Source organism: Haplochromis burtoni, unplaced genomic scaffold (assembly GCF_018398535.1).
Source record: "Haplochromis burtoni strain Fernald_Lab_line unplaced genomic scaffold, NCSU_Asbu1 Contig_39, whole genome shotgun sequence".
In the NCBI taxonomy this organism is placed as follows: Eukaryota; Metazoa; Chordata; class Actinopteri; order Cichliformes; family Cichlidae; genus Haplochromis; species Haplochromis burtoni.
The window spans coordinates 864,777-881,191 of record NW_024582400.1 but is presented as its reverse complement, the minus strand read 5'-3'; the positions used below and the strand labels follow the sequence as shown (position 1 = coordinate 881,191).

General features: G+C 39.3%; 1 protein-coding gene across 2 annotated transcripts in view; it reads left to right on the top strand.

The window, feature by feature from the left end:
• Positions 1 to 15,082, top strand: part of LOC102295541 (glutaminase kidney isoform, mitochondrial) — a 30,340-nt gene extending 15,258 nt beyond the window's left edge. For both annotated transcript variants that reach the window (XM_005919917.3, XM_005919916.3), the window contains exons 7-18: positions 851 to 909; positions 6,675 to 6,707; positions 7,661 to 7,719; positions 7,937 to 8,003; positions 8,289 to 8,339; positions 8,440 to 8,616; positions 8,874 to 9,005; positions 9,372 to 9,464; positions 10,918 to 10,979; positions 12,241 to 12,317; positions 12,395 to 12,458; positions 12,618 to 15,082. In XM_005919917.3, the coding sequence (XP_005919979.1) occupies positions 851 to 909; positions 6,675 to 6,707; positions 7,661 to 7,719; positions 7,937 to 8,003; positions 8,289 to 8,339; positions 8,440 to 8,616; positions 8,874 to 9,005; positions 9,372 to 9,464; positions 10,918 to 10,979; positions 12,241 to 12,317; positions 12,395 to 12,458; positions 12,618 to 12,762 (1,019 nt within the window). In that variant the 3' untranslated portion in view covers positions 12,763 to 15,082. The remainder of the gene's footprint in view (positions 1 to 850; positions 910 to 6,674; positions 6,708 to 7,660; positions 7,720 to 7,936; positions 8,004 to 8,288; positions 8,340 to 8,439; positions 8,617 to 8,873; positions 9,006 to 9,371; positions 9,465 to 10,917; positions 10,980 to 12,240; positions 12,318 to 12,394; positions 12,459 to 12,617) is intronic.
• Positions 15,083 to 16,415: the final 1,333 nt, after the last annotated feature.

Below are 16,415 nucleotides of genomic sequence, written 5' to 3'. Positions count from 1 at the left end.
TATCTGTGAGATTATTCTGGTTTTGTTTGCTTGGATAAAAGAGATGTTGACAAAGTTTAACTTTGAGGATTTTATTTGCAGTTGAACAAAGCTTATACATTGGAACACATGTTGCTGCAATACTCACCATGTCGAAATGTTAAAGAGCAGTAACTTGGTGAAGTGAAGTAATGTCATATGTTGAATACAAATACGGTTAGCAGTTTTTGTTCAACCTGAATAGAGTTGGGTTTTATTGTGTCTGTAGCTTCTCTGAGCGGAAACTGGTGTGAGAACGTTTCCAGGTTTCCTCTCTTTGTTGTTATCAAACCGAGCAGAGAAGTCGGTGGTGGCACAGATATTCCAGCTGTTTATTTTCCCTTTAAAAAAAAAGTGAAAAGAAGGAAACATGGCTCTTCCTGTTGCTTACGACGATTACAACTCAGAGGGGAAGTGTTGTAATTGTGCCCTATATGTTTTTTTTAGTTCACTCAGTAGATTATTCACTTGTGTTTTGATCTCTGGCACAAAAAGGCTTCCCTTCTTTTTCTTTTACTGTATACTTTTTGAGAAAGTAAACAGTAAGTCACAAATTACTGTGTTCCCAAGTTGCTTTTCCAAGGGCTTGTAGAACAAAAAGGCGGAGCTTGCAGTATCTGGCTAATCAGAAACATGAGCAGGACTTCCATCAGCAGAGTGGCCAATTTTTAAAAAGAACATCAAACAATATAATACGGAATAATAAACTGTGGACTCTATCAGCTTATATGCAAAAGAGTAGTATGTGGCTGTGATGTGCTCAGTGAAGGTGTTCCTGTAGCATTAGCTTGCTAAAACCTGCTCTTATTAACTTCTATTTCCTGTCCTGCAGATAAACCACACAACCCCATGGTTAATGCTGGTGCTATTGTCTGCACCTCCCTCATTAAGGTAAGCTTTTATTCTACATATATTCACTGTGGAAGCAAATGTTCAATCACAACCCCGTAAATTTGATTTGAGGCCCCTGTGATTTTTGCTTCGTTATCGTTTTATAAATCCACATATGTAGATTTACGTTTTACTCCCCTAAAGATGATTTTTCTGGATGTCTGACTGGAGCAGGGAGTAAAATAGTTGGAGAGAAATTGAATGGAATAAAATTATAATTGTGTGCAGAACGTGTTTCCGCCAGATTAGTGTATACAGGGAGATTAAGGTTATAGATAATCATGCTGAAAGGGGATTTGGTTGAAAGCGGCATCGCTCGGAGATCCTGCGCACACACACTCCACAGAGTGGGTGGAGCTGGAGAGCAGGTCAGCTCCACCACATTTAATCAGAGAACTCTTCTATTACCCGAGAGTTTCATTAAATATCCTCCTCTGACCTGCGTACAGACGCACAGGGAGCTGCGGTGAATACAAGAGCACCACCTGCTGATTGAATCAAAATTAAAAACTCCTTCCTCATTTGGCCGGTGAGGATGAGTCCAGGAGGGCTTTTTAGAGAGGAGTTTAATTACATTCAATAAGAGAGAGATGGAAGGCAAAATCAAACAAGTTGGAAAATCTTCAGGCAAATCCTGGAAGTGAACATGTTGGAGTGCTTGTTGGAAACAGCATTGCATACTTTATTTTTCCCAAAAGCTGGAAAATGGTTAAAGCAGCCAAAAATGTCTGGCTTACTAAAACAAATACAGTATTGCAACAAAATGGCTGAAAAGGTGAAGAAGTATTTCCATTACATAGAAAATAGAAATAGACAGAGTGAGGCTGCTAACAGTGCAGTGGTTTATAAATTAGCAGGTCAAAACTGAGCAAATGTAATGAGGGAGATACAGGGTAAGGGCAAGTTTTATGCATGTTTATCTCCAGAAACAGTACAGCTATTCAGATCAAGGACAGGCAGCTGAGTGAGAACACATCTGAGGTCAAACTCCTCAAACTGTAATAGCTGACTTGCAGGATAACACAGCAGCCTTTGTTACCATCAGATTTTGACCCAACACTGTGAAAAAGTGTTTGTCCTGTTCCTGATTATCTATTGTTTTGCATGTTTGTCACACGTTTTAGATCATCAAACAAATTTAAATGTTAACCACAGATGACACAATTAAACACAAAATGCAGTTTTTAAATGAAGGTGTTTGTTATTAAGGGGAAAAAGTGATTGCCCTCTAAACCTGGTGCTGAGCAACAACTCTAAATGTGCCAAAGCTCCTATTTCTGCCAGCTCTGCGAGGCCCCAGATACAATATTAAAGTAAAGGGAAGAACTGATTCAGCCACTTGTAGGCAGAAAAGTGTTTCCACTGATGGTTGTATTTTTAACATTTCAGTATGTTATGTCCCAGATCTGATACTAGAGGGAAGTAAAAAGAAAACTACATGAAAGTGAGTTTGTGATGTTGCAGAGCTCTACGTGCCGACTGCTGAGAAGAAACGCGGATACTCTTGTGTTCTCTGCAGTTTTTATCTTGGAGATGTAGAGATATGACTTGCAAACTCAAAACACGGCAAACTCCTCAACTAGCTGTAAGAAGAAAATTTGCTGCCCATAACACCCAATACAAAAATCTCTAATCTATTTTACCCTGACAGCAAGAACCCGCCCAGAACTCCTCCTTATCCTAAAAGAGCAAAATCACAGCAGTTTTCAGCCTCAGACTTGATGTTAGAGAAGAGCAAAAAAATTGCACAATTAACTCAACGAAAGGAAAATAAAGCCGCTGTGCTTTCCACTATCGTACCGTCTCTTTTCATAAAGGTTTGTTTGAAAAGATTTCCATAAACTAACACTGCTTCATCATTTGTTTAAAAACAGCAGCACAACTCCAAAATGATGTTAACACATCTACTGGACTGTGAAATGTAGAAGATTTAGGGAAAGGATTATATTACATCAGGGTTAGTAATTCTTTGTGTCCATCATTATGCTTTTATATTGAAAAGGTCCTTATGAGTCACACTGTAGGCGGTTTACTCTCGAGGGAGGAAGGATTTAGGATTCATCTACAGGAATCCGCAGAAAAAGAAAATCATATCTATAAAACAAATTAAACTGAGTTCTTTAAGTTTGTCATTTCGTTATGACCCAGTTATTTAATAGTTTTAAGTGTGAGAGAGGTCAGCTATTCTATTCCTGATTTCCTTATCCAAATCTCCTCCCTCCAGCACTATAAACAGCCCAGCTTTCCATCCTTAGAAAGAAACATTTTATGTTGGTAATGTTATGATGAATCATCCCGTGTATCTCTTTTGGTAGAAACATTGTATGAAGATGATTGTTGCAAATGAATATCCAGCTGAGTGGACATAATGTATGTCGTCAGCAGAGGAAAAAGGTGAACTTTTCCACTTCTGATAATCATTCCCACAAGATGTAAAATCAGCTTTCTTGAGTCCCAGCCAATCACTGTTTAAATCACTTTAAACGCTCTCCTTTGTGATGTACCTTTTCAAGGCCCGTTGTGTGGTTTTATGTGTTGTTGCATATTTTACAGCATTAGGATCTTTGGGAAATTATGACCACACAGCCTCAGGTCAATGACGTTGGTAATTTTTCCTTTTTAATTATTTTTTCCCTTATTTGATCTGGATTTGTGAGAAGCTTTAGCCTCCACATGGCTGTCTATGAATGTTTTAATGTTGCTTTTTATACTTTTCCGCCTGCATTTCCCCTCCCCCCTCAAAAAAACCAAACTGTTTATACACCTGGATTATAAACAGTGCAGCTCTGGCACAAACACTGGTTTTATATCATACTCCATTCTTCTCTGGAGAGGGAGCTCTTTTTTTGTGCATATGTTTCTTTTCAAGCAATTTGTTTGTCTTTAGTAATCGGTATGAAAGAATAAGTCGTGTTAGTGGCGATGCTCGTAAATTCATGGGGATGTTTTGCTGTCTTTATTCAAAAGTGTGGTTCGTCAGTTTGAGAAACTTTTCTGGCGGCAGATTAAGAGCTCCATCATATGTTAGAGAAAAGTAGGAAGAGTCACACACTGATGGGCACAAATTAGTCATAATATATTCATTAAAACATCCGTTTTAATTCTCTGAGAGTGATGATTTGTCATGAGCAACAAGGACAATATAACTCCAGACTGAGTTATGTTGTCTGGAGTTAGGGATTGGTAGGCACTAGTGGTGCAACGGATCACTGTTGATCCGTAATCCGAACCGATCCCACTCCACGGTTCGGCGCGCACGTGATCCGAAGATTCGAAAAAGAAGAAAAAAAAGTATGTGTATGGTGTGCGTGGTCAGTCTGTCAAGCCATAGTTATGGCCAGCGCTAGCGGTCCAGGTGGAGAAGCAGAGGAGTTTGCGGCGTTTAAGCAGCCCTTTGCTGCCCAGTCCGTCCAGGATAAAGCTATTACAAAAGCTACTGGGGTGTTTAGCTGCAGACGTGAGGCCGTATTCCGTTGTGCAAAACAAGGGGTTTAAACTGTGATGAACGTGCTTGAGCCACGCTATGATATCCTGTTGCGCGTCCACTTCAGTGACAAGATCGTTCCAAGCATGTATGAGCAGGAAAAGTCTAAAGTTATGGCTGAACTGTCCCAGGTGTCTTCTGTTGCCCTAACTACAAATGGGTGGATCTCCAGGGCAACGGAAAGCTTCGTGAGCTTAATTAGTTTTTATATAATTGCGTGGAATGAGTCTTGAGTTGAATGTTTTTTTAATAGGCAAAAAATACTTAAATAAGTAAATTGCGCGTTAAATTTGTCTTTTTGGGTTGTTTTTTTTGTTTTGTTTTGTTTTGCTGATCCTAAAATTGAGCCGATCCGTGACTTAAAACCATGATCCGATCCGAACCGTGAGATTTTGGATCCGTTGCACCACTAGTAGGCACTGGACTGAACTTATGTAGATCTATTGTTTTGCATGTGTAATTAACACGAGGGCTTTCGGTGCCTCATATAATAATATTTAACCTTATACAGTCATATTTAGAGTGATGCACTGAGGAGGACAACACTGTCTTCCTAGAAATAGGGGATCAGGACTCCCGGGTCCCACCTTTGATTTTCACCTGAGGTCACAGCAGATTCATGCATCACTTTGGGAAAGCAAAATGAAAGAGTAAAGGTGAAGCTGGAGCCCAGAAAAACTCTGCAGGCAGCAGTAATTATAAATATCTGAGGTGCAGTTTAAAAGTAGAGCAGCAGCTTTCAGGGAGACTGTTACATGATCTGAAAATGAGAATTCATGCTCAGGCTGTTGAATAAAGGCAGTAACGTTCCCCGTGCTTCAGGCTTTGTTGTTCTTGTCACATTTGGCCAAAGTTTTGGTTTTTGTCTGATTTAAATCGAAGGAGGTGAGTTCACACTGCGAACCACATGACTGAGTCTGTTATCTGAGAGACAACAGTCACTCACTCCATCTACATCTACTGCTGTATTATAGTAATAATGATGAAGTTCTGCAGTGTTTAGTAAAGTTTTAAATTTGGTTCTTATTTATAGGTTTAAATACATTAGTGCTCCGTAACTTGATCTGGATCAACTGTATAAATATTTCTGGAAATGTTTATAATTTTACTGTAATAATAAAAAATGTAGGGAAACATGATTTAATGAAAGGACTCAAATAGAATCGAGTAGAGTTGAAACAATTTAAATGACATTAGGTGTAAAATAAGTAAGGTTTCATTCCACATCAACATCTGTATTTGTCAGTTATCGTAATTATCAATAAAATCTGTAAACAGGTAGGACAAAGAAATGTTGGCCTCAGAAAGGCCGAAGCAACTGTTGGGCTTAAAATACAGTGGCTCCTACATTTCCCACAATGCACCAGAAGTTTTCTTTGACTTTGACCTGTAAACCGGAGCCTTTAACCCTTAACCCCTTATTTTAGGGACTAAAATGACCAAGGAGTGAAATTATATTTTATAAAGCAGACGTCTTTAAAATGACTCTGCTGTTGTTTCTCATACTTCAATCCAAGTAGAAGAAAAACTTAAATGATACAAACATACTGTGATACATAATTCATTCAAAAATACCTCGACAAACCAAATCTAGATGATCTGGTGACTCTGTAATACTCTGAGATCAACACAAACTGTAATGAAGTCTTCTTTACAAACATCTGGTTTGTAGAGATTCAGGTTGGAATCTCTACAAACCACTTCACTGGAAGTGAAAAGAAATGCAAAAAAAGGCTTCAGTGTTAAAGAAACGTAATATTTCACACAATTCCCCATCGTCCACGCCACACCAACGCACCAGTTACTGTAAATGACTACAGAAAGCTGTAGAAGCAGCAGATTGATAAATATGAACTTAATTTTGTGGCTCGCAGTGTGATTGCACCTTAAAGTCTAATCACGTAACCATACAGTAAACATGCCTGTAGTAATCAGTAGCTGTGCTCTTAAGTCACTTATTTAAATGAACCTTTTATTTAAGTCTCTATTCAAAAAAGCAGAAGCCCCAGAGTGGATTTAACAATTTTCGTTCACCTCCATCTCCAGCTAGTCTCCCACGCCTAATCTTAATTCATCTGACGTCATGCCTGAATGGCCTTTTTAACTGGTCACATGAGTAGTGATGTAAACCTGCACTGTTTTCCTGCCGTAGCTTAATTTCATAGAGACGTGGATCATACGTGATAGTGCTAATGTCCTCACACGGGTGACCGTTTTTCATGCTTTTATTACTGCAGTTTTTGTTTTATGAATATTTTGATTGGTTCTGTTTGTGTTACAGCAAGGGGCAAGCAACGCTGAGAAATTTGATTATGTGAGTACTATTGGGAAGATTTATTGAATATTTAAATATTGACTGAAGGAGAAGTTTCCAAACTGAAGTTATATAAAAAAAAATGTCAGGGCTACATTATTCTTGGAATTATACCTTTTTCTTCAACACTTACACTTTAAAATCATTTTTATTCTCAAAAATTTGATTCTAATTGTGAATATTTCTACTTTATTTTCAATTTTATTCTTGAAATTTTAGCTTCATACTCAAAATTTCATTGACATTTGTCAAATTTGAATTTTATTTTTATATATTGTTGTTTTATACGACATTATTCATTAAACATTTTTATTTAATTAACTTTTCTGTTGTCTTTAGTCTTGACATAGTTTTTACTTTAATCATAACGTTTTTACTTTGTAGTCTCAAAAGTTTGGTTTAAATCTTAATATTTAATATTCTTAATATTTAGACTATTTAAAATTACAATATTATTATTTTTTGAATACTTTGAATATCCCTTTGTCTTTCAAATGTAATCTTTAAACTGTAAAGGATGATTTTATTGTGAAAGTTTAACTTTTTTAAGTATTATGTTAGTTGTATAATTTCAGTATTATATTCCAAATTGCAATATTTTGGTTAAAATTTAGATTTAAGTTTATGATTTTGTACTAAAATTCTAAGTTTATTTTGGATATTTTAATTGTATTGTTGTAATTTCATGTATAACTGATGAAGTTACAACAATGATTTTCTACCCAAATTTGTATATTTGTTTTCTTAAATTGAGTAAGTGTTAATGCCAGCAATTGTGACTTATTTGTAGAAGTTTCAGTTTTATTCTTTCAATTTTAACTTTAGCGTCAGCTGCTCTGCATTATCATTATTATTTATTTATTTTTATATGTATGCTCAGTGTCCTTGAGCCTTCTTCGTAGTCTTGTGTTTGTGTTGCGTGTTTACTCTGAATCTGCTCTTCTGCTCTGCAGGTCATGAACTTCATGAACAAGCTGGCAGGAAACGAGTATGTGGGCTTCAGCAATGCCACGTGAGTGCAGCAGAGTTAGAAATAAAACAGATTTTCCATGTTTAGATGAAATGAAGCACTTTAATGTCTTTGACAGATTTCTTGTTTACAAAACAGTTCTGCATCTCTGAGGTGGATCTCAGGTCTCGCAGCAACTTCCTGGTTCAGTTTGAGTTCATGTAACAGGATCTGAGTCGCATCATGAAATAAACCTCTCTCCTCTCTCTGTGTGGCTCAGTTTCCAGTCAGAGCGTGAGTCTGGAGACAGAAACTTCGCCATTGGCTACTACCTGAAGGAGAAGAAGGTGAGATTAGATGCTGCTGACTACTGAGACGGGATTTTGTTGTTTAAAAGGAAGCTTTTCTTCCTTTTGTGAACACACTATATTTGTGATTTCATTCTTAGCTTTTGTATTTTGAATTTTATTTTTGGTATTTCTGCATAAATATTAGGATTTCTGTTCCAGTAATTAATCAGTTTATCACCTGGTTTATCCTTTGATGTCTCTTGGTTTTCCGTTTTTTCTGTTTGAAGAAAAGCAGCAGGTGTGTTATGAGTTCCCATTTTAAAGTGTTTTTATCTTTAACAGTGTTTTCCAGAGGGGACGGACATGACGTCCATCCTGGACTTCTACTTCCAGGTGAGTAGAGCTCATCCTGATGCAGTGGAATCACTAATGGGACAGGATTTTTGTTTGTCATTGTGATCCAATCATTCACGAATCTTTGTTTCTCAATCAGTTGTGCTCCATCGAGGTGACCTGTGAGAGTGCCAGCGTTATGGCGGCAACTCTGGCCAACGGCGGTTTCTGTCCAATCACGGGCGAGCGTGTGCTGAGCCCTGAGTCTGTGCGAAACACCCTGAGTCTGATGCACTCCTGCGGCATGTATGACTTCTCGGGACAGTTCGCTTTTCACGTCAGTATCTCCTCGTCCTGATCTCGTGTTCAACCTGCTACCATCTCCCTGTTTTCCCGTTTTGGACCAGAACTTTAAAAATCTGCAATCTACAATTGCAGGGTTTCCTATAACTTAGACAATTGAAAATACAGTGCTCTACTGTAATGTTTTTTTTGGGGGGGGGGGGGTTGGAATCTGTTGGTTACTTTAAGAAAGACGTGAGCCACACTTTTAACAGGTAATCTCACATCACACATTCTCTCTTTCTGCCTCAGGTTGGTCTGCCGGCTAAATCGGGTGTGGCTGGCGGGATCCTGCTGGTCGTTCCCAACGTGATGGGCATCATGTGTTGGTCTCCTCCGCTCGACAAGCTGGGCAACAGCGTCAGAGGCATCCAGTTCTGCACGGTAACGTCATCTTTAAAGTCATTTCCTGGACTATGCTTGAGTAGCTTTGCATGATTCAAAATGGTAAATGGCCTGCATTTGTATAGCGCTTTTCTAGTCCTTAAGGACCCCAAAGCGCTTTACACTACATTCAGTCATCCACCCATTCACACACACATTCACACACTGGTGACGGCAAGCTGCATTGTAGCCACAGCTGCCCTGGGGCGCACTGACAGAGGCGAGACTGCCGGACACTGGTGCCACCGGGCCCTCTGACCACCACCAGTAGTTCAAAGTTCAAAATAATCCTTTATCTCCTTTATCTCACCCTAAGATACTTTTATTATTCTTTTTTAATATTTGGGTCATGTTTTCTCCTTTTAGGATTTGGTTTCCCTGTGTAACTTCCACAACTATGACAACCTGAGGCACTTTGCAAAGAAGCTGGATCCTCGCAGGGAGGGAGGAGACCAGAGGGTGAGCGCCAGCACCATCAGCCTTCATCCTTCTCCGTTTTCACAACCTCGACTATTTTGACCTTTACACGCTGTAAATGTCCTTCTGCTGGAGTGCGGTGTTAAAATCCTGAATGTTTGATGCATATTTTGAGCCATTAAAGCTGCTGTTAGCTTGTGTGCTGTGATCTTCTTCACAGTGAGTAATGTCTGAGTTACATTACTGTGGGGTTCAGATTAGAGCAGGGCGATATGACCAAAAATATTTATCGCGATATACATTTGAAAATTTGTGATAACGATATAACTGACGATATAATTGACACTAGACAAAATACTTTACAACTCCACAACTTTATTAGTGAAAAGAAAACATCAATGTATTTTCACTTAAACAAGCAGCTGTTTTTTTTATCTGCATTAAAGTTATATAAACATGTAACAGTGCAAATTCCTCGCTGACAGTTTAACCAAAAGGCATTTCCAGTGGAAACTGGCCGACATATCCTCAGCATAACCATGTATAATATCCACAGAACTTAAAAAGAGGTTATACACACACAATACAGTAATATTATGTTGAAGCACAGTACGTATCACTCCGCCAGGCTCCGCCTACGATAGCCGTAATGCTCCGACAATCCATCAAGCGGTGCGGCTTCGAAGCTTAGCAAAGTCGTACTGAAGCATTTAACAGATTTTTGAGCGCCGTGTACATAAAATCGTTTCCAGGTCAGTAAACACAACTAGAGTTCATACATAAGGCACACGGGATTATAAGGGGCTCTGTCGACTTTCAGAAAAATCAAAGGATTGATTTTAAGTGCGCCGTATTTTCCAAACAACACGGTAATAACGACGGCCCGCTAGCATGCGCTACCAAAAATAGTGCTTTGTTGTGTATCTGACGTGTGCGTATGCAAACAAAGGCACCGCGCATGCGCGTTTTACCCATATTCTATCGTGATATTTCATTTTCTTGTCGTTGCCCAACATTACACCGGTATTACCGTGAACGGGATGATATGGCCCAGCCCTAGTTCAGATTGAAAAAGACTGATCAGAAATCACCAGACATCACTACCCAGACTGCACTGCAACATAACTAACATAAGCGGAAGTTCCTTTTAACGCACCAACAGAGATCATTGATGTAATTATTTTGATTCTTTTCTGTGGTTTAGAGCAGTTTGTGTTGATTTTGACTCTAAGTGTCACCATAAAAGGCAGATTACCCTCCTTGTTTGTGGAAGCTTAATCCACAGCGCCATCTGCTGGAAGATTACTGCATCAGCTGTGTTATTTTCCAGCTTTACACAACCTGATCATTGGTGTCTTTCACTGTACATTAAATCACATGAAAAACAACAAATATTAGATTTTTCAGTTCTACCATATTTCAAAAACACAGTAACACTAAGCTATGATGCATTATTATAGCATCACGGTCTCTGCTTTGTTTTCTCGTGTTTCAGGTGAAGTCTGTGATCAACCTGCTGTTTGCTGCTTACACAGGAGACGTGTCAGCTCTCAGGAGGTACGCCAGCTCTCAGGTTTAGTGTCAGTAACACTCAGGACCGTTGGACAGCACGGAGACATTTATTTGATTTTAATTTCAAATATGATTTTTGGCCACCACACACAGATAACAGGCAGGTACACAAACCTCCGTGTAGACTTGAGCGCTCACCATCTGATGACAGCATCTACATCACTTGGGCCCAGGCACACCAATTGGATTATTTGACTTGTTGGTTTGGGGAAAAAAAACTGCACTAAAACTTGGCACCAATTTAAATCAGCAGGGTCCTGCTCTCATCTTTACATTCTGCTACGTTCCTGTAAGTTAATATTTCTAAATTGATCTTTGCAGGCTAATAATATAAAGTCTTTCATTCCATTCATTGGGCTCCCACGATGGATGTGAATAAAACTACTCGACGGTTCCTCTTTTTCTGCTGTGATGTTCTGCAAACACTGCAGGATTTTGACACTTTGGAGGGGGATAATGTATCTTTAGTAAACTGATCATTTTCCTGAAACTAGCAAATCATGTTTACTGGATAGTTGTCTATGGCCAAGTGGAAAGTGATTGGTTGATTTCAGTCCATTTCAGTTGAGAGATGGATGGATACAGCCTCGCTTTTATGGGACAACTGAACTGATGTTGAACAGATCGCGTTAGAAATCATTGCAATGTTTTTATTATTTAACATCACTCGCATTAAATCGGAACTGCTTAGTGGGAGTAGCCCACACCATCTATTGTATCCACATTTATTTTTTGTTGTGTGCCTGTCTGTCTTCAGACTAGTCCTGTAAACTTCAAGCTGCTCAGTGCAGGGGAAGGCTGTGATTAGCACATGGGGGCACACCATCAGTACTGATTTAGGGACCGCTTAAATTAGCTCTTTGCATTTTCATTGGCAGAGCCCGCATTTTAAATATCAGTCAGTAATAGTCATGCAATTGTGGGAAGCCAAAATCAGGGAGTTTGCAAAAAGGGAAAGACATCTTTGCCTGTTTTGAGTCTCTTCTGAACAGCTGAGGTGCAGCATGTCCACCAAGGAAAAGGAGGTAGAGGTCTGATATGAAGATGTCAGCCACTAGATGGCTTTTCCCCCCAGTTTAGTCTGCAAACATCACTTCTAGTCTTTAGGTAATTTACCTTCAGCACCATCGCAAAGAGCTTGAAACTTAAAGAAACCCACATGATTGAACCAAGTCCAAATTAGTCTGGTTGTTTCCACATGGCTCTCACTCCTTCCTTCCTGCTTGGCTGTTCTGTCTTTGTGCAGGTTTGCGCTGTCCTCCATGGACATGGAGCAGAGGGACTACGACTCGAGGACAGCGCTGCACGTGGCCGCCGCTGAAGGTGAAATGCATACAGTCAGGTTGTCGTCATGGCAATTACTCTGTTCGGTCAGCTGACCCGATGTTTGTGTCTTTCAGGACATGCTGAGGTGGTCCGCTTCCTGCTGGAGGCCTGCAAGGTCAACCCAGTTCCCAAAGACAGGTAACAGAGACCACACTTTACTTTAGTTATCTTTTTAATAAATACATGTAAAAAAAAAACCTTATCTAGATAGATGGAGATGGAGGGAATTTCTTTGAGCCAGATGTGTTAAATGAAACGAGCTGGATTTGTGTTTAAAGTTCTTCATGTCTGGTGCAGGTGGGGGAACACGCCGATGGATGAGGCCGTGCACTTCGGCCACCATGACGTCGTCACCATCCTCCGCGATTACCACAATCAGTACACCCATCAGGAAGGCAGCACGGCCAAGAAGAACGAAGAGAACCTGGACGGGCTGCTGTGATGGAGAATGCGCTGCTCAGGCGTGTGAGGCCGGGCGCTTGCCTCCACCGGCGAGGGGAAGAGATCAGGCGGTGCTTTAGACAAAAAACTGGAAAGCTCGCAAGTAGACTCATCGCTGAAATAACTGAAAACAAACCTTTACAGTATCTGTTAGCGCAGCAGCCGCCTCCCTCCGAGTGTAAATGCTCGTCATCATGTTCTCTTTAGGTGTCGTTGGGTTTTTGTATCGCGTGTGTGTACTCTGAGTGTGGAAGTACTCTTATTTTCCGTGTTTCAGCTTTTACGTTGACGGTTCTTTTTATTCTGAACATCAGCAACAGGAAGCAGCAGCAGTATAAAACCTTTGTTATGGAATGTAACTCCTCCCCCCCAAACACTTTTTGATGTGCGTTTGTGATAATCGATGTAAGATAAACTGTACATTACTGTAGTGTTTGTGTATATTAACCGAGGACGGCGAGTCTCTGTAAATAGGTGTAAAAATGTGTAGTCGATCGGTCTCGTGTGGTGATGGGTGCAGATTTGATGACAGTGTGTGTTTCAGTCAAACTTTTGGATAGTATTTGAACCATAAAATTATTCTTCTTATTTTTTTTCGTAAGCAGTTTTTTAATGTGGCGACAGATGAGTTAAAGGGTTTTTTGTTTTTATTGTTGTTGTTTTTCCCCAAAAACTGGGATTTTCACCCTTCTTTTCTTTTATTTACTTTAGCAAGCCAGCCAAAGTTCAGTTCCTACTTCGTCTCCTGACCATTGAAAGCGTTTCTGCATATCAGACGCGACACTGCCAGGGCTCCTGCAGGGAGAGTGAATGACTGTAAACATGCAAGAAAATGTTTTTCTTACACTTTGTCTTAGTTTAAAGAAGTCACAGTAGAAAATGGATGCACTCAGCAATGGAGATATTTCAATACTTTTATTTTGAAAGTCTGTCTAGTGTATTTCAGTATGTGGCATAAACAGTGAGTTGATTGGTCCCTGTGAGTTGCTTTAAAGTAACTAAGGAGTACTGTGAAAGTTGCTACTACTACTCTTACTATTCTAGTTATTATCACAAATCCTTTGTGGCCTTGTTTAAAAACAGAAAGCGTCACATTTTAATCAGTTTAAACATTTTAAGGTCTCGCTAATAGAGACCTAGAGACTTGTCGCTGAGTTGAAATTGGTTGCAAAGACTGTGTTGCTCTGATAGTCAGCAGGTTGCTGTGATCGCCTGTTGTTGGCATCGAAGATGCCGACCGGTCTGCAGAGGTCCGTTCTCAGTCTTCATAATTTCTCTACCACTCAGTGAGCAGTTGGCAAGTGTCAGACAAGTTGGAGTCTTCCATACAAACTGCACAAATGCAGCAGCCTGTTAGCCACTAAAGCGAGGTTTTTGCTACACTAGTCTTTGTAATCGACCTTAAAATGAATACGCATGTTTCCCTAGCAACCTGTACGTTCTCTAGGATTAAGATAACACAGAGCAACTCGACAGTTTCACCTTACTTTTCTTTTGACTTCATAAATCATCTATATATCTTATAGATGGTTCTTAATCTTTCTCCTCATTGAACTTCTTTTTAAAACTTTATTGGTAATTCTACCAGTGTCTGACGACAGCCTCTGTAGTTTCTAGGCACAAATTGTAAAATCCCCCCAAACAACATTTAAATGCAGTGTTATTTAAATGGAGAATTAAAAGAAACTGCTTGAGTACTTTATTTTTTTCTTTCCTGCTGTAGACGTGAAAATTCCACATGTAAATCCTCGGATCTACATCTTAATTAATCCTGCATTTTAAGCTAGTTAAAGTTGGAATTAAAAACATCCAGCATTCGTTTAACAACCAGTGAACTGCTTCCTTTGTTGATCCTCTCATTTTCTGCTGTTCAAATTTAAAGGCTTTTATTTTGGAGGAGCAGTCATACTTGAAAAGCAGATGTGTTTTTGTGTGTCTGAAGCACGTTTGACTGTTTTTACTTCTTTTTGAGCAAACAAACTGAACCAGACAGTCTGTAATGTAATCCACAACTTAGAAAATCCACAAACAGTTTTTGTTTTTTCCTCAGGTTTGGATCAGTTCATCCAGTTTACATTTCAAATTAAAAAAGGAACTTAAAGGAAGCACAAAACACCAATATTTTTGACACTAGTAGCAATAAGATGACGTGATTGTAGGATGAGGTGAACTGATCCAAATCCAAGTCCAAAGTATTCTGAATGTAACGTGTTTGGTGTCGTTCTGTTTCTTCTTCATGTGTATGTAAAGCTGCTGCAGCTCACTGAGCAAATGCAGGCGGCCCAGATATTTATTCACAGAATAAAAACATAGAAAAACCAGCTGGCTGTTTGAGTTTTATATGAATGATTTAGGAGGTTCCTTCACCGCCATGATGCTGGTTAAACCCACGACCATCTCCATCGTCACGTTTTAATATCTCTTTTCTCATCTGAAAAGATGGCTCAGGCGATACAAGAGCTACCACACGCTTTTTTCTTTATTCCACCTAAAAAAAAAAAGGGAAAACGTCAAGAGCATTTCAGCATTTCTTTTCCTTGATAACGCAATGAGTAGGCTTTTTACTTCCTTTCACAGCAGGTGAAGGCTTGGTCAGATGAAAAGCAGACCAACCCTTTTGTGCTTCACTTTTCAAGCCTCTAAAAGTCACTGACAGGCCCGAGGTTGAACCCACAGCCAGTGAAAGCTCAGAATAACCGACAAACACTGCGAATGACCAAAGACGACAAAAAGTGCTAAAACTCTGTAAATGTGTAAAGAAAAGAGAAAAGTACCTTTAATGTGATGATATAAAACTGACGTTTAACTGGCTGAAATTAAATAAGAGAGCAGTAGGTCTTAAAATATAAAACTTCACCTGTTTGTATTTGATCAAACAGATTTATTTTCCTGATATTCAAAGACTTCAACTTTTGGCATTACTCGAGTATGTACAGTAACATATTTATATAAATGTATTTACAGGCAATATGGTAGTTGTTGGTGATATTACTCATGTCTCACCTGGTAACACTTATGACTGAGTAGTTTTAGCATTTTATAGCCAACAGCATGTGTGGTTTGTTTTTAAATACAATTTTCAGTGAAATACAAGAGAAAGTAAAAGTGATGTATTTTGGTTAGAGTGAAGGTTAAGATTGGATGGGCCCCATGAGATTTCTTTGGTTTTTAAGTCAGCCGCAGCACTCTTGACTTTGGGAATGTGTGCTGGAGAGTATTTAGCTTGTAGGAAACATTTTTGTGTACAACTGGACTAAACTTTGATCTATAAATTCACAGCAACCAGTTCAGAATAATGGAGGAAATAGATTTTAAAACCAGTTTGAAACATGGTGGCAGACACCTGAGGCCAGTAGTCAGGATTTCATCTTATCTAGTTAACTCGCTCCAGAGCAACAGGTTTGAAATTAAATGACCAGCATCGCCACTCCTGGAAGATCCCTCTGACCTCTGTGTGTCAACGCCAGGAAGGTCTAAAGTCTTTGTGTTGTGAAATTTGTTTTCTAAAACACAATTTTACTCTGACTTTTTTCCACCTGTTGGCTGTAAACACTTCAACAGTTTTATTGTTCTTTAAACATTACTAAACAAAAGTTTAAGACCAATTAAAAAATGTTTAGTCTCACTCCATTTCTTCTTGTTGCATATTGAAGC